At 40.0% G+C, this 26,077-nt stretch overlaps 2 protein-coding genes across 2 annotated transcripts in view; one reads left to right on the top strand and one right to left on the bottom strand.

The window, feature by feature from the left end:
* The window catches only part of tdrd5 (tudor domain containing 5), a 33,458-nt gene extending 15,855 nt beyond the window's left edge, over nt 1-17,603 (bottom strand). The window contains exons 1-9 of the mRNA XM_060941345.1: nt 17,375-17,603; nt 14,757-15,224; nt 11,715-11,860; nt 7,178-7,261; nt 7,023-7,079; nt 5,574-5,730; nt 1,280-1,410; nt 799-1,013; nt 131-340 (exon numbers count right to left, since the gene is read on the bottom strand). Of these exons, the coding sequence (XP_060797328.1) occupies nt 131-340; nt 799-1,013; nt 1,280-1,410; nt 5,574-5,730; nt 7,023-7,079; nt 7,178-7,261; nt 11,715-11,860; nt 14,757-15,224; nt 17,375-17,603 (1,697 nt within the window). The remainder of the gene's footprint in view (nt 1-130; nt 341-798; nt 1,014-1,279; nt 1,411-5,573; nt 5,731-7,022; nt 7,080-7,177; nt 7,262-11,714; nt 11,861-14,756; nt 15,225-17,374) is intronic.
* A 3,919-nt stretch (nt 17,604-21,522) lies between these two features.
* Nucleotides 21,523-25,023, top strand: nphs2 (NPHS2 stomatin family member, podocin). The gene is made up of 8 exons (XM_060940530.1): nt 21,523-21,844; nt 21,946-22,049; nt 22,129-22,201; nt 22,533-22,615; nt 23,723-23,926; nt 24,170-24,225; nt 24,340-24,418; nt 24,757-25,023. Exons 1-8 carry the CDS (start codon nt 21,523-21,525, stop codon nt 25,021-25,023), a joined length of 1,188 nt encoding a protein of 395 aa, XP_060796513.1.
* The last annotated feature ends 1,054 nt before the right edge of the window (nt 25,024-26,077 follow it).

The following is a 26,077-nucleotide window of genomic DNA, read 5'->3' as shown; positions in this document are numbered from 1 at the left end:
CATATCTGAAACACAAAACTCACTTTGTCTGTAAACCATGTAAACATACTGGGTTTTAAAATTTTTTGGGGTTTGTGTTCATTTGTTTCTTAAAAAGCAGGTTATTACACAAGCATTATAAAGAACTGACTTCAGGAATTGCAGCCTGTTTCTGCCGACAACAGTAAGGTCTCCAAAGTCCACATAGTACACTTCCACCTCTGTGGCACTGAGGAGCCGGCGGATTACCACCCGGTAGAACCACATTTCTCCTGGGGCCACACAGCACACCTGTCCAGGTCGCACATATACATCTGGGAGCCGGTAGCGTTCAGCCACATCTCGGCAGGAATAACAGCTCCTACAAAAAAACATTCACTGAACAACGTTGAAAACAGCTTCCTATACTCACATAGCAACTATTAGTCAGAAGTTTCAAGGTCACATTTATTCTACCATGCTGTAGTTTGGGAAATTTATGAGATGGTTCCCCATAACTAATGTCCTTTATTAGATAAAAATTTTAAATCATTTTATATATATAAACTCTGATAACTAACAAAACCTAACAGGTTAGCTCGTGTTGGGCTTTCTGAATTGACAGGCAACAAGAAACCCAACATTTTCCTGATTAGTTTAATGTTGGAAGTCCACACCTTTAAGTTTTGCAGTGCCACAGAGACCAGAGTTATCTTTAAAGAGATATTTATTGACAGCTGTCCAAATGTGTGGAAAAATCCAGCAGTTATTACAATGCTCTGACTTTTAAAGTGACCTCACCTTTAAGCCATTTGTATCACTGCAAAATAAAAAAATAACCTCATTTCGAACATCATGTTCTCTAGGGTGCGGGCCTCCTGGTCTTCATAAAAGCGGATGTAAAAGTTACTGGGTGACTCAATCCTCTCCACCACGACAGGCACCAGTTCCCTGTCTCTCCTGCGAGTAGGAGGTTTCAGCTTCTGGCACTGCACTGCATCCAGAGGAACCCTGAAGCCATGGCTCTGAACCGTGACTGGGAAAATGTCCACTGCCTGCCGGGGTGGGGTGGGGTGGACGACACACAACACGACCATTACTAATAAATTATATAGCAAGGTTTCCATACAGCCTAGTGTTTCCTAATATACTGACTGCTAATTGTTATTCTTATTTATAGTATTGGCCTTTACAATACTGATATGAAAACGCTACAATATGCAAATGGGCCCTTTAACAAATGCCTAAATGTTTTATTGTTTGCATACGTAGTAATAAGATCACCATGGTATTTTGACCTGAACCAAACACTAAAATGCACCTGATGGATGATCTTGTTGGCGATTTCAGTCTCAGTGTCGGACTCCATGGATTCTCCATCATCCTGACACTCCCAGGCTGTCTCATTGCAGCTGAAGTAGTGTCCCTCGGTGGAAGGGTTCAGAGACAAGGCTGGAAAATACACACCAGTTACTAGGAGCACAGAATAACTGGTACTGGGTATTGAATCATCTACACTTCCAGTCAAATGTTTTTCAACACCTTGAGTTCCTTATGTTTAATCAGTATTAAATGGTGTAGACCAAAACAACATGCTACAGAATAGCAATTAAATAGAGAAAGTGGTCCACTAAAATAAAAAGTAGCTTCTCATATTCCACAATATAAATCGATTCACACATAATATGGTCAACATAGAGATTTTGTCGCTAGAGACACAACTCTAGAAACTTTTTGAGCACATATTAGTGACCGTTTTGAACTCCATTTGGTTCTTAACCTGTACACAATTGTGTACATCACTTTCTACAGTAATATAATGTCTGTATTGTGATTGAAGGGGCTAAAGTCACAGCTGCTGACATACCAGATCAAAGTTGACTCACCATCAGTGTGTAATGCTTGACTGTGTTACGCTTGCAACCAATCACTACTCACAACTGTTCCCAGTAACTAATCACCACTGTATCCCAAAGATCACTGTTCACCACTTTGTCCCACCTTCGCACTTCATTTTAAGCTCTCTTCTTAGAGATATTTAAAGTAATAAAAGCAAGTAACTGTTTCCTTCATCACTGCTCACTGTCACTGCTTCTTTTGTCTGCATTCTTGATAAAGTATAATGATTCCCTCCCTCCCCCCCCAATGTGCAAAATTCAGTTTGTGGTACCATGACCAAAGAGGTCGTCATTTTATAAGAAGTAAATTATAATTTATTATTTTCTATTCTGATAAATCTCCATTCTATTCTACTATATTATAATAAAAATGTTCCTTCATGTTCCATAATTTGTTATGTCAGTGACCACGATGAATAATATCCATATCTAGGACATCTTGTTACTTCTAATGACTTTTTGAGCATGGTTTAGCTACTTTCTTCTGAAAAAAGTTGGCAACATTGCTTATACCTATTCCTTGGTTAGATTTTAGCATATTTAAAATTAGGTCTTTAAAAACACAAAATGCTATCACATAGGGTGTTCAAAAAGTTTGAATGACACTATATTCTCTGACCACTTTAACAGTAACACCTGTACCCCTGCTAATTCATGCAATAATCCAGTCAGCAGCTTCAGTTAATCTTCACATCAAACATCAGAACAGGGGAAAAAATGCGACCTCAGTGACTCTGATCATGGCATACACGGCTGTTGATGCCACATGGACTGGTCTGAGTATTTCAGAAACTTAGGATGTCCAGGGCTTTTCATGCGCAACAATCTCTACAGCTTACACAGAATGGTGCAACAAACCAACACCACCCAGTGAGCAGCAGTTGTGCCAGCAGAAACAGCTTGTTGGTGAGAGAGGGGTCACAGGAGAATGACCAGACTGGATTGAGCTGACAGAAAATCTACAGTAACTCAAATAACCACTACGCGACTAGAAAGGCATCTTAGAACACACATCAAACCTTGAGGTGGACTGGGTACAACAGCAGAAAACCATATCAGATCCACTTCTGTCTACCAAGAACTGAATCTGAGGCTACAGTGAGCACAAGAAAATCGTCTCATCTTTTCCAATCTAGAACCATCCAGTTTCAGCAAACATTAGCTGAAGCTCTTCACATGTACATGTGTGATTTTCTGCACTGTGCTGCTGCCACAATATTGGACTGCACGAATGAGCAGTGAATAGGTATTCCTATTAAAAAGTGGCCAGTGAGTATATATTACTGCATGATAGTGTGCAAAGCAGTCTCATTCTATACAAGATTAATGCCGACACATCATGCCTGAAATACTGCTCATGGTTCTATTCTGTTGCGATATACACCCTAATGTAGATTGTGTTAAAGATGCTGACTGCAAAGTCATCTGAAATTTTCAAAAATTTTTTAAAATTTTGCATACCCTCCTTCTTGAGGTAAATAGTATGGCCCTATGGAAACAGCTGAATGCAAGAATTTTTAACTAATTAGCATAACTATGGAACTGCGTCACACCAAGATGACGACGCGCGGAAAACATTGTGACTCTGCATCGATCTTGGAGAGTTTTGAGTTGTAGGGATGTAATTTGTGGTTGACATTCACGAATTGATCCATGAAACAAAAGACGAATATCTTTTCTCCGTTACTGCTTTTACGCTATTGGTTCTTTCTCTGCAAGATCAAAACAGGTGTACAACTCCATACTCGCTACCATGGAGTCGAGCTCATGCATTCTAAGGCTAAGATCAGAGACTCAGATTGTTTTGCAGGTCAAGGGGCCCACAGGACCCCTCCTGGGAAAAAAACAGGGGCCCATTTCTACAATGGGGGGCCCAGTGATTATCCTTCAGTTGAAGCGAACCTAGTGAACGAAGCGAGCCCAATGAACAGCTGGGGCAGCCCAGGGGCTGTTTTTTTCTTCTCAATTCTGGTTTTTTTTTTGGTATTAGAAGCCATATGAAGCAATGCAGATGACAAAAATCAATGCTTCAACCAAATATATTGAGATACTGTTTAATCAGTGGGAATATAATTGGAATTCAACCACAGGCCACTATATCTCACATCTATATTATCTCCTCCTTGTAAATTACAGCACAAGAATGGGTTTGTTTTTTGCATGCTGTGACGGTCTAATTCTGCTTGTCTCTAATCATCTCTACTTCTAATTTCAGAGAATCAGATGGGATGCTGAATCTTCAATCTTGGGTTCAAATTCAGGCTATGAGGTTTGAAAATTAATAAATGTCTGATACTAATGATACAACAGTTGATTAAATCATCAGAATCAGGATGTGTGTATATGTATGTCTATGATTGTTCTGCATGCTGTTCAGTATTTTGTGATGATAGAAAATAAAATAATTGAACTCAATCTCTGAACATTTCTTTAATGTTTAACAACCATACTAACAACTTATACAAGTAATGATCAGATCATCTGACATCATCTTAGTTTTGATTGATTCAATTTCTGGTGTGTTGCTGCCGGCACTACACTGTACAACCAATTTCAACCATTATTGGTCAATGTTTTTTTTTGGAATCCACATGATCCATAACACCATCCCACTCAGATTCCTCAATAATACTGAACTTCTATGAGATATAGTAATATATACACCAGATTCTTTATCATAAAAAAATTCTCTCAACATGATCAGTGACAAATTGTCAATGAAACCCTGAAACTTCTGGACTAGATATAATCATGATAATATAATACAGTAGTAGTTGTTGTAAATCTAGTATGACTAATTACTTTGGGTATCAGGGGTATCAGTTTTTTCAGATGAATGTACTCTCCTTCTGCCGAAGAATGACAAAATAGATGTATTTTTCTTTTTTTTTCTTATCCATGTTTTCCTGTCTCTTTCGAATATTCGTACATAGACCGTAAGACGCCACCTAGCGAAAGACTTGGATCAGGTTTTACTCGCTTGGGACGCTACAAACAGGGCGGCGTAAATACACGAACGGGTCCGACGTATATTCAATATGGCGGCGGTCAAAACAAATTCATCTGATGCTGAAATCTGTTGAATATCCAGATAATTATGTTGGAAGTTGCATATTTGTGCAAGATTTTCGATATTGAGACCATGAAGTCAAATAATACGCCACGAAACGTTCCAAATAGGGTATAAAATGCTCGCGTCCATATTGGCCCCTGCCCCTCTTGACAATGCGTTCATTATTCGAAATAGTGCATCTTAGACGTGGGCGTGCCAACAATCTGAGTCTCTGCAAGATAGCTAAACGCTAGCTAGAATGTTTTAGTTATCTGTCCAGAAAAATGACACGTCGTTGAACCTTGCGCTATCTTGTAGCTGCACTCACTAGGTAGCCTTTCCTTTTCTGATGGCTTTTAGCTGGCGGGAGAGCAGAGTCCACACTGACTTGTTTTGGTTAAAAGTAGTCAAACATGCCCCATGGTGGTCACGTGATATTGTTGCTCACTTGCTTTGGCAATCTCCGGAATTGTGAAACGCAGGACGCATTTTATCTCGGCAAAACATTTACACATAGGATACACAGTGTGTGCCGCAGCGAAACATCCCGAAACTTCAACAGCAATAGAAATGGAACATTTTGCTCAGAATTCAACTTTGCAGTCAGAACCTTTAAGTAAAATGTGGCCATCTCACTCAGGTGGAATGTGAAGTCGGTGTAGAACCTGGCTGATCATTTGATCTCAGCTCCATAATGAGCAAGTGGTTTGCTCCTTCCTCAGTGCTTGGCTGCACAGAGAATGTGTCGCTGAGGGCTCCAACCATCTGTGTCACACTCAGGAAGCCACACTGAGCCAGGGGCAAGTCCTCACCATACATTTTCTTAAGAGTGGAAAACGAACAGAAAATATCTTGGTATGAGACAAAGAGGAACCATATTTATACCTTGTATTAACAATAGCAAGAGACAAACTGACAAGCATGTCACATGGAGATGCAATTTCAGTGAAACCAACAAATGATATGGAAACAGAGTGATAAGCAACATGAGTGACATCACAAAGGTACTGTTTAATAAGTAAAGAGACTTCTAGGACACATGATATGTATCACAATATACAGGACTACTAACAAGCTGCCAGCAAAACAAGTGTGTTAGAAGAAAAATGCATCCAGTGATGCTTTTATTTAAAGCTAGGGCAAGTAATTTTTATAAGAATTTGTTCTTTTTCTTGAAACAGTGTTTACATCCTGACAACAATGAATAAATCAAATACTCTGGCCGTTTATTTAAAAAAAAAAAAAAAAGAGAGAGATCTGTCATCTGTGGCAGTTGCAAGGCTGTGAAAAGCCTGTCCAATCATTTCATTTGAACCTGGCTATCTGCCTACCTACCTGCACACATCCTGCCCGTGCACGTGACCAGTGTCGTCCATAAAACTTTTACGCAGACATATTGATAAAGTCAGCAAGCTAGTAGACAGCTATGAGTATTAACAATAGCCATGTTCGTTGTTTACATTCATTATGAGGTGATCATGATTTTCGGTTGGATAGTTTCAAAATCTAGCATAATCTTGCTGGTTTCTCCAAAATGACCTACCCTAGAGCTTTATCATCTACAAAAGACTTAAAAAACACAGTCCAGTAAATTCTAATAAGTAAAAGCTTTCAAGATTCTCAAAAAAACAAAAACAAACAAAAAAACCCTAACATCAAATCAGCTGCTTCCAAAGTAATTATTTTTAAAAATGCATGAAAAACAATATGACAATGCCTTCAATATCTCACAAAGGCATATTCTCACATATCAGCAACATGATGAATATCATACTGCCCAACCCTACAGCCAATTTAATATCTACCGGTACTCTATTTTGTAAAACTCTGTCACTGTATTACAGGGGTAAAATGATTGCCTGCAGTCCAATCCTACCTGTGTCCAGTTCCCATTACACAGTGCTTGTTGAATCCATATAACTGGTTTCATCGCCACATTAAGATACATTTAAACAGAATTAGGGTGACTTTTATAAGTTATATAGTAGGCTGCATATGTTTTGGCCACTAAAATGTCTTTTAGAGACTTTATATTTAAGGAAAAAAAAAGAAAAACCACACAACACTCAACAGGTCACACCTACGAGCATCAACAACTTGCTAGCATGAATTACCTTGTACTCTGTAGGAAGATTGTGAATGGCCATGCCTTGACTGTGCTCAGCAACAACCTGAAAAAGATATACTTAAAGAGTTATGCAGTAACTATTATAACTTTTAACAATGATAGCTTTTTAAATTTCATGAGGGTTTTCGTTCCCAGGCTAACCTTTCGAAGCTTCTCCTTCAGTTCCTGACTGACCGTGCCTGCATCTCCACTTTCGGTAATCCTCTTCCTGAACTCCTCCTCAAGCTGCCACACAAAACCAAGTCCATTTTCATATATTTCAGAACACGGCAATAAAGGTCAATGTGTTTAAAACAATTTATGCCACATCAAAGCAAAGAAGCATTTGGTAAATGTGACTAACTGTAAGGAAAAGCATCACTCAGAGATCACTGCTATTCATAAATACAGTGGCCCTTACTCATGAAATAATTAGAGATGAGAGCATTGTTAATGATGTATAAAAATTCTGGTAAACTGAAAAGTTGACTGATGAAGACAGAAGTCAAAGGCAAGTAGCAATGTGCTTTGTAGCTGCGATGATAAAGCGGAAGATTATGAGTTCAATGCTTTATTATACACTGCCCAGCAAAAAAAAAAAAAAAGTCTCTCACACTAATATTTCTTTGAACCTCTTTCAGCTTTGCTTACACACACTTTTGCTGTGGCATTATTTCAATAACCTTATGCAACATAACATTTATTTCTGTCCAGAGTTGCATATATTTTTCGCCCAGATCCTGTTTTGACGACAGGAGAGTTGAACCACTCCGTAATGTCTTCTTCAGCACATTCCCCCCCCCCCCAATAAATAAATAAATAAATAAATAAATAAAAAAATTACAATGGGGTTAAGGTCAGGACTCTGGCGGCCAATGCATGTGTGAAAAGGATTCCTTGTGCCCCTGAACCACTCTTTCACAATTTGAGCTCTAATTTTATGCTCAAGCCATCAGGGAAGAAAAATCCATTGATGTGATAACCTGGTCATTCAGTACATCCTGGTAGTCAGCTGACTTAATTTTATTGCCAAATAACATGTCTGAGCCTCGACCTGACCAACTGAAGCAACCCCAGATCCATGGATTAAAGCAAAAAAAAAAAAATCATCTGACTGAAAAAAAAAAAAAAGAGCTCCATGTCGTTGGCCCCTACCACGTCAGCAATGCGTCAAATTTTAAACGCCGTGTTGTCCATTATCCCCTCGGCCCCTACTTATAGTACATTTACATAATTTTAACAATGACTAAAGCTAAGGCAAGACTTGACCATTGTCATTACTGGCTATTCATGATGAAACATCAAGTTTTCAGCACAAAGTGCAAATTTATTTCAACAATACTTTAGTAATGCACAGCAGTGGTTAAGAGAAAAGTGCAAGTGCAGTCGAACTTGAACCATGCTTTCAAAAGGGTGGAACAGAAAGAAAAATAAGAAAATCTGTTGAAATAAAGCCAGGAAACAAGAAAAGTAAAGTGAAAGTTCACTTTTTCTGCTTCTTTGCAGTGAAGCCAAAGGCATCTAGTTTGGCAACACCTGATGCCTGTTTTTGTTTCTTTTTCCTTGGCACAGCAGCAGGAGCTTGCCATTATCGCCCATTTCATTTCGCCAAGCCCATCTCCACTTATTCTTTACCGTTTTGTCGATGTCTGACACATCTGTGCCTTCATTTAAAAGAAGTGTGTCCATGCTGGCAAAACCGAAAGTAATTTGACGCGCTCTAGTGATGGAAATCGAAGGGCCTATGTCCGGTGAAATATGGCCTTATACGCAGTACTCGAGTTGAGGGGGGATGTGGGGGGAGGCATCCCCCTTCTGAAATAAAAATCTCAAATCATCCCCCTTATAAAACGGTCATCCCCCCCCATCACATCCCTTGAGCCATTTTACCAATTAATGTGGAAATTAGCTTACTATTATTTAACAAATATTACTACCATTTCAACATTAGAGGCTTTGCGCAGTGATAGCCTACATGTAGCCGGATAAAAAAGACGCATATTTATTTATTCGGTTGCACCTCTCATTCACACCTATACGGAGGTTTCAGTCACTGAAAACAGCTACTTTTGCAAACTCTGGGCAGAGTGGAGATTTCTGAAAACTCCATCTTCAGACACTCGTGTAAATCGGGAAAACGAAGCAACAGTGGGCGAGAGGGCGCGCGTGAATATAATGAGTCATAGGTGTGAATCTTTCACCGAATGCCAATTGTCCCGGTTCTTCATGAAATCGCACGCACACGCACAAATTCATTAGGTTAACTTTCAAATAACTGTTCTTGTGCACTTGCGACACCGGAGCCACTTTTCTGAATTTTGAGCTTCAGAGTATTGGCTTCTTTATCTATTTAATCAATAGTAATACATAGTAATACTAATGTAAAGCATTAGTAGCCTATTTAAGCAATAGCTGTTTTCTCCACTGTTTTCCGACCTTTTGTGCTTAGTGAATGAGACACTTCATTACACTCCACTGACCGACTTCCAATTCCGGACTTTTTTGAAAATGTAAAATATAGGCCTACGAGATGTTTTTTTGGCACTTAATTCGCGTTGGTCCTTCACTATTAATTTTTGAGACTGACGAGGCACTAAATACTGTGGAATTATTTTCTCCTTACTATGAAGTTTGGCATCTTAAACAAGTGTCGGGAAATCTTGCAGCCCGACTCTGCAGCCTCCAATGTTTAAGCGAACTGCTGAAACCATAATGTTTAAAGATTAAATCGTAGGCTAAGCAAACCAAAGAAAAACACAGCCTTTCCAGAACGTTGTCTGCCGAAGCCTGTTTAACCTACAAAAGGCTTAATAGCATAGATCTTGCTGCGGCTTCAACAGGGCTGTTTAGATTTTTCACCTGATCGCCTTTCAATAGGCAAATATTATTATTACAATAGGCCTAGTATTAGTAGTAGGCAAGTAGTTAGTAGGACAGCCAGATTGTTTCATCAGTGGAGCCGCCGTTAAAAGGAAACTGATGCGGAGCGCCGCGGCTTGCCTCGGGGTGAATCGCGTCCCGAGGCGCGGGGCTGGCCCGCCCTGGCAGCGGTGGTTCGTTGGGGAGAGGGCAGAGGTCGCTGGCTGCCAAGTTTGGAGAGGCTGGGACCTCCCCTGGTCGAGTTACGAGCGTGCAAAGTCGGGCTGGAGCCGCCGATAAAAACGAAACTCAAGCCAAGCACCGCGGCTCGCTGCCTATGCCGAGCCTCCCCGGGACTAGACAGTAGCGGAGGCTGTATTTATTTATTTAGGCCTATCTAGCGCAACAACTTATTCCTTTACATATACTCAAACATAGCACAAGAAAGGGTTCAACAACAGGCAATCACAGCAGCTTGGTGAAGTTCTAAATCACATCGGTGTCAGACCTATGGGCCAACCCCCTTTTTTTTTCCTCGGATCTGCATCACTCATTACTGACCTTTAGCGCTCCCAGTTGACGGAAATCCGTCATAGCGACGGAAAACTTTAATCCATGCAGATCATAACACTGCCTCCAGAGGCTTGTACAGTGGCCACTATGCATGAGGAGTACATCGCTTCATGTGCTTCCCTTCTTACTTTGACATGCCCATCACTCAGGAATAGGTTAAACCTGGACTCATCAAATCATATGACCTTTTCCCATTGCTCCAGAGTTCAGTCTTTATGCTTCCTAGCAAACTGAAGCCTTTTCTTCTGATTAGTTTCACTAACAAGTGGTTTTCTTATGGACACACAGCTGTTTAGTCCCAGTCCTGCGAGTTCTCATCACATCAAGTGTGGAAGCGCTCTTAATTTCACTATTAAACATAACAGAGTTCTGTTATTTTTTTACGATTCGATTTCACCAAGCATTTAAGTGATCAGTCAATCAGGATTTTTTTTCTGACCATATTTCTTCCAAAGTTAATAGTTCACCACTATCCTTCCAGGCTTTAATAATGTTTTGGACAATTCTTAGCCCAATTTCAATAATTTCAGCAGATGTCCTTTAGTTGTTTTCTTTGCTTGATGCAGGGTCTTGATGCAGAACCATGGGACATGTCTTCTGACACAGCCATTTAAAAAAATGAGAAGCTACTCACTGCATCAGTCAGGGTTAAAAGAAGTGTAGCCAGATGAAACAATCACTGCAGTAACTGTTCAATCAAGGGCTCTTAAGCATTTGCTTATTTAAATCCTAATGGTGACTCTTTTTTTTGCCAGGCAGTGTACATCCAGGGACAAGAGTCAATATGGAGTTGGCCCTGTTCTCTTAATGGAAAGAATAATGTTCATGTGCACAGAATAATGCAAGTACCACTCTCTTCCTAGTGCATTTCTGAGACACTGCTTGAGCAGCAATTGAAAATGATACCTGGGTTCATGAGCCCAGGAATGTGCATTAGCCTTCATGTTTACTGGTTGGTTGTGCAATAGAGAAGAATCAACTAGGGAGTAAATATAAACAAAACAGGCATAGAAAAATTAAAAGAGGAAATAAATAATACCAAGAACGACCAACTTATAATTACAGTCTGGGGACTAGACAATGTTATGACTATCAACGATAAGGAATAAGGGCCAGTGTTAAATGATGCAGAGTCACTCTATATAACTGTAAAACAAGTGTTATAAAGGACACCAAAAATAAGAAAATCTTGGACTGACAGTGTAAACCGTAAATAAGGACTTGCCCTCAATGTGCTTTATAATTTTTTTAGAAAATGAAATGAAACCTTTGAAACGGACTTCTCAAATGACTTTTCTTGCATTAAAAGAGTGGCAGACTCAATCTCCTGTACTCTGATGGCTGCAGTGTCCTTGGGTTTCTGCTGGGCTTCAGGTTGAATATTGCTGAGCACCGCTGTTTCTCGCAGTACTTCTGCGGAAACAAATGATCATTTCCTTAATCATTAGCACACAACAGTTATGGTACATCTATTTCAGTATTTCAGTTATATGGCTTTGTGCACTTAGATTATACAGTGGTGCTTGAAAGTTTGTGAACCCTTTAGAATTTTCTACATTTCTGCATAAATATGACCTAAAACATCATCAGATTTTCGCACAAGTCCTAAAAGTAGATAAAGAGAACCCAGTTAAACAAATGAGACAAAAATATTATACTTGGTCATTTATTTACTGAGGAAAATGATCCAATATTACATATCTGTGAGTGGCAAAAGTATGTGAACCTTTACTTTCAGTATCTGGTGTGACCCCCTTGTGCAGCAATAACTGCAACTAAACGTTTCTGGTAACTGTTGATCAGTCCTGCACACCAGCTTGGAGGAATTTTAGCCCATTCCTCCGTACAGAACAGCTTCAACTCTGGGATGTTGGTGGGTTTTCTCACATGAACTGCTTGCTTCAGGTCCCTCCACAACATTTCGATTGGATTAAGGTCAGGACTTTGACTTGGTCATTCCAAAACATTAACTTTATTCTTCTTTAACCATTCTTTGGTAGAACAACTTCTGTACTTAGGGTCGTTGTCTTGCTGCATGACCCACCTTGTCTTGAGATTGCAGTTCATGGACAGATGTCCTGACATTTTCCTTTAGAATTCACTGGTATAATTCAGAATTCATTGCTCCATCAATGATGACAAGCCGTCCTGGCCCAGATCCAGCAAAACAGGCCCAAACCATGATACTACCACCACCATGTTTCACAGATGGGATAAGGTTCTTATGCTGGAATGCAGTGTTTTCCTTTCTCCAAACATAACACTTCTCATTCAAACCAAAAAGTTCTATTTTGGTCTCATCCGTCCACAAAACATTTTTCTAATAGCCTTCTGGCTTGTCCACGTGATCTTTAGCAAACTGCAGACGAGCAGCAATGTTCTTTTTGGAGAGTAGTGGCTTTCTCCTTGCAACCCTGCCATGCACACCATTGTTGTTCAGTGTTCTCCTGGTGGTGGACTCATGAACATTAACATTAGCCAATGTGAGAGAGGCCTTCAGTTGCTTAGAAGTTACCCTGGGGTCCTTTGTGACCTCGCTGACTATTACACGCCTTGCTCTTGGAGTGATCTTTGTTGGTCGACCACTCCTGGGGAGGGTAACAATGGTCTTGAATTTCCTCCACTTGTACACAATCTGTCTGACTGTGGATTGGTGGAGTCCAAACTCTTTAGAGATGGTTTTGTAACCTTTTCCAGCCTGATGAGCATCAACAATGCTTTTTCTGAGGTCCTCAGAAATCTCTTTTGTTCATGCCATGATCCACTTCCACAAACATGTGTTGTGAAGATCAGACTTTGATAGATCCCTGTTCTTTAAATAAAACAGGGTGCCCACTCACACCTGATTGTCATCCCATTGATTGAAAACACCTGACTCTAATTTCACCTTCAAATTAATTGCAAATCCTAGAGGTTCACATACTTTTGCCACTCACAGATATTCAATATTGGATCATTTTCCTCAATAAATAAATGACCAAGTATAATATTTTTGTCTCATTTGTTTATCTGGGTTCTCTTTATCTACTTTTAGGACTTGTGTGAAAATCTGATGTTGTTTTAGGTCATATTTATGCAGAAATATAGAAAATTCTAAAGGGTTCACAAACTTTCAAGCACCACTGTAGATAGGTGTGTATGTGTGAGACAGAGAGGTGTTCAGATGGTATGGAAAAAGGGGGGGGGGGGGGGGCAGGAATTTCTTGACTCCGTGCAAACAGTATGAACCCAAGATATCTCATGTTGTCTGGCCAACTTCATTTCATTTAATACACATCCATTCCTGCATTTCAGACCTGCAACACATTCCAAAAAATGCTGGGACGGGGTAACTTAGGGCTAGTAATGAGGTTAATGACTAAATTAAATATTATTTGAAACAGGCAAATGTCAGCAGCTGAGTATAATCATGATTTGGTACAAAAGCTGTGCCCAGGAAAGGCCTAATCTTTGAGGACCAAAGATGGGTTGAGGATCTCCAGTTTGTTAACAAATGTGTGAAAAAAAGTTATTGGAAAAAGGTTTAAACACAATGATCCTCAAAGAAAGATACAAAGGGATTTGGATTTTTCACCCTCTACAGTACACATCATTAAACAACTCAAGGAATTTCAGTACATAAAAGGGCAAGGGCACAAACCTAAGCTGAACACCCAGAAAAATATACAGATTTTGGAGCAACATGCATTGCCTTCAAGACAATATTTTTTTTCCAGGGATATTTCAACAAGACGATGCAAAACCACATTCTGCACACATTACAAAGGCATGGCTATGGAACAAGAGGGTGCCTGTCCCCTCTGTCCCCAGTAGAGAATATGCACACCTTAATATCTGTCTGCAGGAAGAATGGGACAAAATAATAGCTGAAACGCTTCATCACTTGGTGTCTTCAGTCCCTAAATATCTTTTCAGTGTTGCAAGAAGGAATGGCAACATTGTAAAATGCTAAATGCTTTACTGTCCCAACTTTTTTGAAATGTGTTGCAAGATTCAAAATTTAAATGAGAGTTTATTTTGGGGAAAAAAAAGAAAAGAAAATTCACGAGGTAAAACATCAAATGTGCTGTTGTATTGTTTTGAGTGCAGTACAGGTCTAGGATTATTTACAAATCATTGTTTTCAGTTTTAAGTTCAATTTCATCATACCATCCCAACTTTTTTCTGATCTGGGGTTGTATACAGAGATTAATTCACTCAGTGATTTATTCAGACTAAGAATAACTGACAGCTCTTACCTTAAACAGTCCATGTATTTGATGGAATACAACAATATCCTGCCCAGACACAGATCATTTTATTAGCTCACCTGAGTTAGTGGACACTCTGGATATTCCTGCAGGCTGTTTAGGGAGAGCAGCAGTACTACCGAACATCTGTTTGACTGGTGTGATTTCAGGCTTTAGCATCAGCTGTGACCCCATGCGAGTCTGCCTCACCGTGATCATGTCTGAAGCAGCAGCCAGCATCTCAACGATGGAGTAGAAGCCGTAGTCCATGACATAGAGAGGCCTGCCAAAACGGACTGCATAGCACCTCTCCAGCTCAGACAGCCTTATGGGGCCAGTTGTGAGTAACTGCTTGAGCTGTGAGCGCAGCTGAGCAGGGAGAGCAGGGGGAGCATGGCCTCGACGAGGGAGAACAAATGAGTGCTGGTGACGGATGGAACGTGATGAGAACAAATCTGTGCTACCACTTTGTGACTTGGTCTTGTGCCTGTGGGTCCTCTGCTTAGAGACGAGCTCCTCAATGCCTCTTGTGGTCTCATCCCCAATTGCTAGAAGCAAGAGGATGTACACAAGTAAGCACAATTTCTTACTCCGTAAGATTTCTGAAACAAAAAAAAAAAAAAAGAAGTGTCTTCATCTGGTGGACCACAGTCCGACCCAGCACGGCATTTCAGCAGGCTGAACTTAGCATTCAAAAAAACATACCCTAGGCAGAAGCAATCGATGTATGAAAAGATGCAAAATATGCATAGGCATCACATAAAAATATGAAATGAAAGAAGAGAATAATTTATTCTGTAGACATTTTGAAATAAGATGCACACCCCCCTTCAGCATCTGACATGTCATCCTCACAGCTTCCCCCCCCAACACACACACACACACACACACATACATCTCATCGTTCATTAACACACTGAACTCAGGGACCGCACATCTCACTTTACCTCGCCCATTTGCACTATTCCGCACTACCTCATCTTAACAGCTGCTAGTTTGTTTATACTGCTTATTTCATGTTTACCTGCTATACCTCAAGTGCCCTTGACTGTTTGGTTATTTGAACCAATTTATGTGTGTATATATGAGTGTTTAGCCTACGTCTAGTTCATATCTAGAGTGTTTATACTGTTTATATTGTCTGAGTGTTTAGTCTGTGTGTAGTTCTTATCTAGTGTTTACAATGTTTTGAGGCACTTTTAAGACATTTAATGTATAGATTTATGTGTCGTTTAGATAGGTCTGAGAATGCTATAATTGAGGCCTTGGCCAGTCCGCTAAAAAGCTGTTACCGTTTTACGTCCAGGCTTAGGAGGCATTGGTGCAAGAGTTTATATTTTTTATAATTGTCCTTACGTATGTGCTTGTTGAGCAATTCCAGCGTTATGGACGTGACACTTGAACTCAAAATGGCAACAAATGACCCAGTGCATGTTTTATTGTCTCCCAGTATTTAAACAGGTGTTGCATATTTTAAGGCTGTACCATACTGGAGAAGTGACAGAACAAGAACAATTCCCATAGTACATCTAGGGCATGCCAGAAAGTGCCAATAAAAGATGCGTTATGGATGTGACAGAAAAAGTATCACTTTTCTTGGGTGACTGTACATTTTTATCAAACTCTGTGAAATTGTAAACCTAATGTCGAAATGGAGATATCCATTTGATAGAGGGGTCCAAGGTGAATATTAAAAAAATCTTTGTTTAAAATATTTTGTATTTCATGCAGAGTTTTGGAAGGAAAAGTCAGTGTTATGGATGTGACGAAATTCCGTTACGGATGTGACGCGTCTGAAATAGACATGGCGTATGTTTAGAAAATCAGCAATTTAACCACCATAACCCTTTGAAAAACTCTCTAAATATCAGCTAAAACTATCAAAGTTCTTAAATAATATTTAGGATGGCTATTGTTTTGCTGTTTTGTGGATTTTAGCATACATTTCTGTGGCTTGTGGCAATAATATAGAATTGTACATGATCAAAGTTGATTTTAGCTTGGGTTTTACATTATAAGAAAAAGACTGACAGTGACATATTAGGTTGGTTACAAATTGGTTCAACTTATTCACATCTGTAAAATACAGGCCTAGGTGATATCTCTGGGAGTGGTTTTGATGTATGACATGTTGCTTTATTTTTGCATGGTGAGGTTGACATTTACATGGACTTGCCCTGTTGTTATTTCTTTGCTTTTATTTTTTGTCTTAATTTATCATTTATACTGTTTTTTTTTTTTTTAATATATTTAAATGCTATATGGACTTCTGGTGTCTGAAATAAAGTTTATGTTTATATTGTCTGCGTGTTCAGTCTATGTCTTGTTCTTATCTAGTGTTTATACTGTTTATATTGTTTTGAGTGTTTAGTCTGTCTAATTCCTATCTAGAGTGTTTATACTGTTTGTTTGTTTTTTCAATTATTCTATTTTTATTTATTGCATTGCCTGTTTGCACCGTGGGTCAGAGAGGACTGATATTTCATCTGTGCTGTATGCCGAGCATGGATAGCATATTTGACAATAAAGTTGACTTGACTTGATAATGGCACTCTGGTGAAAATCTGAAATTTGGGACAGCAGAAGAAATGAAATCTGGGATCACCAAAATGTGAAAGAATTTGCCAGAGCTGCTTCAACTAACCTTGAAAAGAAAAGAAAAAAAACCTGGACGACTGAGAACACAAACAGCTTTTACCTTTTAACACTACAACGCCATTGAGGGCATAATCCAAGTGCACGACATCGGGCATTTCCTTGACCATGTCCAACACAGAGTGAAAACCAAGGACTTTGAGGGGTATGGGGTGGCCCAGCATGTTCTGGTAGTCCTTCCTGAGCTGCTCTGGAGAAAGGCCATGCTTGGAGGAGATGAGGAGAGAGCGAACATCCTTCTTCACACTTGAAAGAAGCTGCTCAGGATCCATAATCACACTTTATACTAAAAAGACAAACAGATTGTTTGACAGTGGGGGCTTAACGAGCATCATATCTCAAAGAATATTTGTTATTTAAACACGAATACATTTCATATTTTGTTTTAACTTCACTTCATCTTTGCCACTAGAAAGTCAGGCAGGCAGCAGCTGTCTGTCTGTCTAAAGATAGCTACTGGAACTAGCCGACTGAATTAGCGTCCAATATAACTATACTCATAATTTACACACAGTTATAGTGTGCTAAAACGGTTTACTAAAGAAAGAAAGAAAGAAAAATACTGTGAAATTACCTGGCTAGCAAAACAAGTCCATTCCCCGCTATATACAACAACACAACCAGTTAGCCGTAGCTAGCTAACGCCAACATTTGAGGTCGGGTCTCATTAGTTTTAAAGGGAATTTACGGATTTTTCTAAGAGCGTTTACCTCTTAGACTTGTTTTCCGTGAAGTCCTCAGAATTTCTGTGACTCAAACATTAACACTTTTCTTCAGGGGAAAGCGATATATTTCAATTTTTGAACCACTAGCGGCGTAGCTTGGACTCGACACTTAGCAGGTTTGAGTCACTGCACTGAGACTGTGGGAGAAATCACCCACCGGACACTGAGCATCACTTCCCTGAGGGTTTAATTGTGACCTAAAAGTTTATTAATATTTGAACTGGGTGGACAGCTTTCTAATTGCATTTCTAATTGAAAACTTGGGGCGGAGGTTTTCTCAGTAAACAGAGAAGTGCTCTGTCAGCAACTCTCTCACACACTCATCCTCATTCTACTGAGCCTCCACATTCCCACACAGCACACACCTCACATGTAAAGAGAACACAGTTGCACTGATTTATTTTTAATCTTTTTTTTTTTTTGCTATATTTTCTGTTCCAGACCATAACTGATTCTTGAAGAATAACTTTGTCATCAGCCATAATTTGCAATAAGACTAAAGCTGGTGGTAGAGCAAGTAGAGGATAAGAACAGAAAAGCTATTTTAGTGTGCATATAATTTCCACATTATTAACATTAGCTCTTTTGAAGAAATTACTATTTTATGCTATATTATTACAACCCCGATTCCAAAAAAGTTGGGACAAAGTACAAATTGTAAATAAAAACGGAATGCAGTGATGTGGAAGTTTCAAAATTCCATATTTTATTCAGAATAGAACATAGATGACATATCAAATGTTTAAACTGAGAAAATGTATCATTTAAAGAGAAAAATTAGGTGATTTTAAATTTCATGACAACAACACATCTCAAAAAAGTTGGGACAAGGCCATGTTTACCACTGTGAGACATCCCCTTTTCTCTTTACAACAGTCTGTAAACGTCTGGGGACTGAGGAGACAAGTTGCTCAAGTTTAGGGATAGGAATGTTAACCCATTCTTGTCTAATGTAGGATTCTAGTTGCTCAAACGTCTTAGGTCTTTTTTGTCGTATCTTCCGTTTTATGATGCACCAAATGTTTTCTATGGGTGAAAGATCTGGACTGCAGGCTGGCCAGTTCAGTACCCGGACCCTTCTTCTATGCAGCCATGATGCTGTAATCGATGCAGTATGTGGTTTGGCATTGTCATGTTGGAAAATGCAAGGTCTTCCCTGAAAGAGACGTCGTCTGGATGGGGGCATATGTTGCTCTACAACCTGGATATACCTTTCAGCATTGATGGTGTCTTTCCAGATGTGTAAGCTGCCCATGCCACACGCACTAATGCAACCCCATACCATCAGAGATGCAGGCTTCTGAACTGAGCGCTGATAACAACTTGGGTCGTCCTTCTCCTCTTTAGTCCGAATGACACAGCGTCCCTGATTTCCATAAAGAACTTCAAATTTTGATTCGTCTGACCACAGAACAGTTTTCCACTTTGCCACAGTCCATTTTAAATGAGCCTTGGCCCAGAGAAGACGTCTGCGTTTCTGGATCATGTTTAGATAAGGCTGCTTCTTTGAACTACAGAGTTTTAGCTGGCAACAGTGGATGGCACGGTGAATTGTGTTCACAGATAATGTTCTCTGGAAATATTCCTGAGCCCATTTTGTGACTTCCAATACAGAAGCATGCCTGTATGTGATGCAGTGCCGTCTAAGGGCCCGAAGATCACGGGCACCCAGCATGGTTTTCTGGCCTTGACCCTTACGCACAGAGATTCTTCCAGATCCTCTGAATCTTTTGATGATATTATGCACTGTAGATGATGATATGTTCAAACTCTTTGCAATTTTACACTGTCGAACTCCTTTCTGATATTGCTCCACTATTTGTCAGTGCAGAATTAGGGGGATTGGTGATCCTCTTCCCATCTTTACTTCTGAGAGCTGCTGACACTCCAAGATGCTCTTTTTATACCCAGTCATGTTAATGACCTATTGCCAATTGACCTAATGAGTCGCAATTTGGTCCTCCAGCTGTTCCTTTTTTGTACCTTTAATTTTTCCAGCCTCTTATTGCCCCTGTCCCAACTTTTTTGAGATGTGTTGCTGTCATGAAATTTCAAATGAGCCAATATTTGGCATGAAATTTCAAAATGTCTCACTTTCGACATTTGATATGTTGTCTATGTTCTATTGTGAATACAATATCAGTTTTTTGGAATCGGGGTTGTAATTATTATATTATAAATAGGGTGGCATGGTGGTGTAGTGGTTAGCGCTGTCGCCTCACAGCAAGAAGGTTCTGGGTTTGAGCCCAGCTGCTAGCGAGGGCCTTTCTGTTTGGAGTCTGCATGTTCTCCCGTGTCTGTGTGGGTTTCCTCCGGGTGCTCCGGTTTCCCCCACAGTCCAAAGACATGCAGGTTAGGTTAACTGGTGACTCTAAATTGACTGTAGGTGTGAATGTGAGTGTGAATGGCTGTCTGTGTCTATGTGTCGGCCCTGTGATGACCTGGCGACTTGTCCAGGGTGTACCCCGCCTTTCGCCCGTAGTCAGCTGGGATAGGCTCCAGCTCGCCTGCGACCCTGTAGAACAGGATAAGCAGCTACAAATAATGGATGGATGGATGGATGGATGGATGGATATTGTAAATAAGCAAGCTTGCAAGCCCACTCTTTCTAGGATGGGCTCTGCATCCACCACAACCCCGACCAAGATAAAGTGCTTCTGGAAGGTCATACAGTAAGTGCTTTACAATAGTCAGAGTTGCAGTGGATCCAGAGCCTATCCCAGGAACACTGAGTGCCAAGCAGGAATACAATCTGGATAGGGTGCCAGTCCATCTCAGGGCACAGTGTGCATACACATTCACACCCTCATTCATTTACATCTAGGTACAATTTAGAGTAGTCAGTGTATCTATTTTCACCTTTTAGGGAGGTGGGAGGAAGCCCAGGGGAAATATGGACGCTGAGAGAACATTTGAAATTTTGCAGAGATGGTAACACATGCCCATAGCCTTGGAGCTGTGAAGTGTTAATGCTACCTGTTGCACCATCATGCCACGAAGGTTTAATTATTGTATTATTAATTGTACAGGATAAAGCCGAACAAAAAGTATGCCATATAAATACGTATCTATTTATATAAAGTGTTTCTGACCCACCTTGGTTTACTTTTAGTATTTTGCTAATCATAGTGCAGTACTCAGTGGACATTATGTTTAGTTTAAATTCCAAATGTGCATCAGGAGGAGGGAGCAGGAATTAGGTTTTAATGCATTGTTTCCGCTTGTTTTATTTATGTTCTGTTATCTGATGTAAATCAATTTTTTTTTTTACTTTATAGGTCCAATGATGTAACATAAGTGTGATTGTATTGTGTCATCTCCCCCCTCTTTGTTTGTCCTAAGTCATACTCCTGCCCCTGCCTCAGCCACAAAGCACACTGTACTGTAAAAGGATTGCAGGCTGTTATCTAATCCCAGCAGCTCAAAAAACAACCTTCTACTCATGACTTCACCAAACAAGGGACAGATGCTCCTGATGAAAGACAGTGAGATGGAGAGAAGGACAGAAAAAATATCTCCACCACCACTTCCAAAAGCTGCTAGGACCAAAAGAGAGACAGCACCAACAGCCAGAGAGAGGAAGCACAAAGAGGGTAAGGCAGTGAAACTCCAGGTACCACACAAAGGGAGAGAGAGGATGGAGGACAAAGAAGCAGGAAAAGCACACCGTAATGAAGACAAAAATGAAGCATCGTCCACCGTGATCAATGTAGACAGTGTGCGACAGAGGACAAATAGAGAAAGTGAGGAGTTGCTGGGCCTTTTGGACAGCGAATGGCATGAAGAAGGTGAGTTAACAAATGCAGTGCACATAGATGATATACTCACAAATAAACAGGGTAGAACAGCCATTTACTGAATCAATGTTCAACTTTAATTTGCAACCCAGGCTTGAAGCCGCAGAGCCTTGGAGTCTGTGAGCTGCTTCTCATTATTATAGCTCTCGCCGCAATAATATTCTTCTTTCCCATATCAATTTGGTTCTGTGTGAAGGTAAGTGTTGATTAATATTCCTGATATTTATTATTAATTAAGTTATTAGTTGAAATTATTGTGAGTATAATGTTACCAGATCGTGCGAGAACATGAGCGTGCTGTGGTGTTTAGACTTGGACACCTGCTACAAAGAAAACCCCAAGGACCAGGTACATCTGTGCACACATAATTTAAAAGCAATGGGCAGCACAAGAACTCCAAAAAGTCCCGATCTTTAGTCTTCACAGGACAATACCTGACACTGTGTTGGGAGTCTCAATACTATGTCTTTCCTACCTTTCTGTTACCTGGGAAAGTGAGTAGTGGTCTGACAGACTTGTATTGTTCTTCTGAGTATAGGTTAGATTTCTTCTTATGGTGTGGAAACTTTCCTTACTTTTTATCCCTTCATATATTTAGTGATATTTTGGATATTATTATTATTATTATTATTATTATTATTAATAATAATAATAACCATTATGTTTGATATTGTTACAGGGCTGCTCTTTTACCTCCCATTTTTGGATGTTTGTCATAAAGTGGACATTCGGTTAAAGATGCTGAAGGTCCCATCTCACTCGGTAACCTTTCTGACTTTCACATGGCTGTACACTCCTCCTGTAACTGTTTTTTTTGGGGGGGTTTTGTTTGTTGCACTGTAATGCTTTGGCATAGACAGCAGCGATTATCTGAACACATACAGTAGATCTCAGCCTACAAAAATGTAAAAAAAAGTTAAAACACTGTCTTCAATGGACAAAATGATGTTTTTTTAAACCCATAACAATCAACTTTAATAATAATAATGCCTTTCTATGTCAGGTTAAATGCTTATGTGTCTATATTTAAATAAAAAAATACATTAGTTCACACCACCTTGAATGTCTCCTATGTTTTCTATATGAACTCATATATGCCTTAGCTGAGGTCATAGCAAAGGAACTCAATACTTGTATATTATCTATACCTCTTATCTGTCAGCGTCATGAAAGAAGCTGGAGCCAATCCCAGCTGACTTCGGGTGAGAGGTGGGATACAACCTGGGCAGGTTGCCAGTCTATCGCAGGACAAACAGCTATTCTCACCTACGGGCAATTTAGAGTAGTCAGCTGACCTAACCCACGTGTCATGCAAACTCTGCACAGAAAGGCTCCAGTTAGCCACAAGGCTTGAACCCAGAACCTTCTTGCTGTGAGGTGACAGTGCTACCCACTGTACCACCATGCCGCCCCTGTTATTCTTGTTCTTATCAAAAATAGTGAAAACTTCATTCAGGAATATTTTTCAGAGCTTGATGAAAAATCAATTTAAAATAAAAAATTAGATTACTTGAACTAATTTTAATGTATAAGGGTATAACAAAATTAAATAGGAGTTTGAATGATTTGTGATTGCACTTTATATCGAAACATGGGGAGAGAATTCAGATGGTTCTACATCCAGCTTTAATTCCTGAAGTTGTTACTATAAAGTTGCCCCCCCCCCCCCCCCCCCCAAAAAAAAATAAAAATAAAAATAAATAAATAAATAAATAAATAAATAAGCTGTTAATATAGTTCAGGGTCCATGCGGGCTTAAAGCTCCTAAGGCTGTTTAAAACAATCACAAGATAACATTTCAGTATGATATAATATCTTCCTCAGTGGCGACACCTTGAATTTGTGTCTGGCCTGTCATCTGTTCTGCAGGTGGTGACGAAAGACCTGGTGTGCACAGAGGCGAGTGCAGTCTGTTACTATCGCATTGAGAATGTGTCCATGTATTACTCGTCCCTGGCAGGAGTCCTAGCTGTGCTGCAGGCTTTGGTTCAGGTCTCAGTTAGGGAAGTTCTGGCCCTTCACACCTTCACCAGTATACTGCAGAACAGGAGTCAAGTTGCCCACCAGATCCAGGTATACATTACCAATCTGTTCAAAATCTGTTTCCAGAAGACTAAATCCAATACCAAAGCACAATGTTTTATTTCATTAGTTTCAGAAAGTTGCAAGTAGGTCCAAGAAAACCACCACACAGTATTATATATATATATATATATATACACATTTTTGTCTATGTATACTTATTTTTTGTACACATTTGTTATAGTATTATAGTTGTTATATTGTCTTGTGATATTTTACTTTAAATGTCCTAAGGTTACATTGGATTCCATCGCCTGCAGGTGGGGAATCAAAGTGGAGAGAGCAGAGATGTAAGTTGTCAGATAAATGCCATGCATCAATGATATATAACCAGAAAATCATAAAAAAAAGGGCCATCAGTACACACGTTGGATTGAAACATGTCCCTCTTGTTTTGATTGCAGAGAGGATCTCTGTCTCCCGCCTGAGCTTAAGCAAAACTTTGCTGTTGAGGCTGAAGCAAAGAGACAAGCTCAAATTAAAGTAAGGAAATTCAGTTATTTTTACAATTTGTTTTGTTCATAATAAACTTAACATTGAAGTTGAAGACTACCAGTATGATTCAGTTCTGAGCCTGTGATTTTAGTTATTAGCACTCATGAGTAAATTTGGATCTTGTGTTTAGCCTTAGTTCATTAACTTGTCATTTGTCGATGGACATTCATTTACTGTGAAATTGCTTTTAGCATGATGTGCAAAAAGTCTTCATTCTTTTGTGTTCCAAATTTAACACCCAGCTCTAAACAAATTAGCAAAAAAATTGTGAAATGTTCTTGTTAGTGAAGCAGCACATAATGTGTGGGTGTGTTGTGTTGTATCAGGTGATTGCAGCAGAGGGCGAGAGGGCAGCGTGTGAGGCTTTAAAAGTCTCTATTGACTCACTGTCCGACTCTCCTCTGGCCATCCAGCTGCGCCTTCTCCAGCTCCTTCACACACTGCGCTCTGACCAGCCTGCTGTACTCCTTAACCTTCCAACTGATCTCCTCAACCAGCCACTTCAGCTGGCAGACACAAGCAGCTCCTCCAAACAAAACCAGCCAGCAGGGGACATCACAGAGGAAATGGCAGAAGACTCACCAATGATGTAATGGAAGCTCCATTACTCGAGTCATCATTAGTAGTAAAACATTAGAATAATCCATTACAATAGCTCCTCTGTAAACAATGGTTACTGAAGGGACCAATTGAGGAATACTTTATTTTGAATACTGTTTGCAGAGTTTTAATGCTCAATGAAAAAATCATGGCAGCAACAAGAGTTCCTCTTTTTTTGAGCCCACCTCTAAATATACCGTTGTCTTCAGAAGTTTATATACTCTCATCATGGACATGAATGTCAAGGAAATATTGAGCTTTCAATGATTTCCTTGAACTGTTCTTTTTCTGGGAAAGAAGTATTGTAAAACATACATCTTTAATAGAAAGAAGAAACAAGAATTTGTTTCCTAAGTTTTATTTTGGGTTTTCTGAAATCAACACAGGGTGAAAATGATTCATACAGTGTTATACACACACACACAATCAATATATATATATATATATATATATATATATATATATGACAGCACGGTGGTGTAGTGGTTAGCGCTGTCGCCTCACAGCAAGAAGGTCCGGGTTCGAGCCCCGTGGCCGGCGAGGGCCTTTCTGTGCGGAGTTTGCATGTTCTCCCTGTGGGTTTCCTCCGGGTGCTCTGGTTTCCCCCACAGTCCAAAGACATGCAGGTTAGGTTAACTGGTGACTCTAAATTGACCGTGAGTGTGAATGGTTGTCTGTGTCTATGTGTCAGCCCTGCCATGACCTGGCGACTTGTCCAGGGTGTACCCCGCCTTTCGCCCGTAGTCAGCTGGGATAGGCTCCAGCTTGCCTGCGACCCTGTAGAACAGGATAAAGCGGCTAGAGATAATGATACACACACACACTTAGATGGTAGCTGGTAGCTTCTCTGTTCCAACACAAATATGGTTGGTTTGACAAGTACAAGTTATTGGGAGGTATAGCCACTTTGCCAAACGACTCAAACTGTCATGTTCAGCTCAGAGGAAACTGGTTCAGATGATGAGGAACAACCCAGGAAACACCAAGGCACAGGTCTGCCATGAACTGAAAGCTGTTGGAGCAGCATTGTCAGCAAGGCTGCCAAGC

The sequence above is a fragment of the Neoarius graeffei genome, chromosome 15 (genome assembly GCF_027579695.1).
Source record: "Neoarius graeffei isolate fNeoGra1 chromosome 15, fNeoGra1.pri, whole genome shotgun sequence".
Lineage (NCBI taxonomy): Eukaryota > Metazoa > Chordata > Actinopteri > Siluriformes > Ariidae > Neoarius > Neoarius graeffei.
The sequence above is the reverse complement of the archived record's forward strand: the minus strand, read 5'-3'. Positions and strand labels throughout refer to the sequence as shown.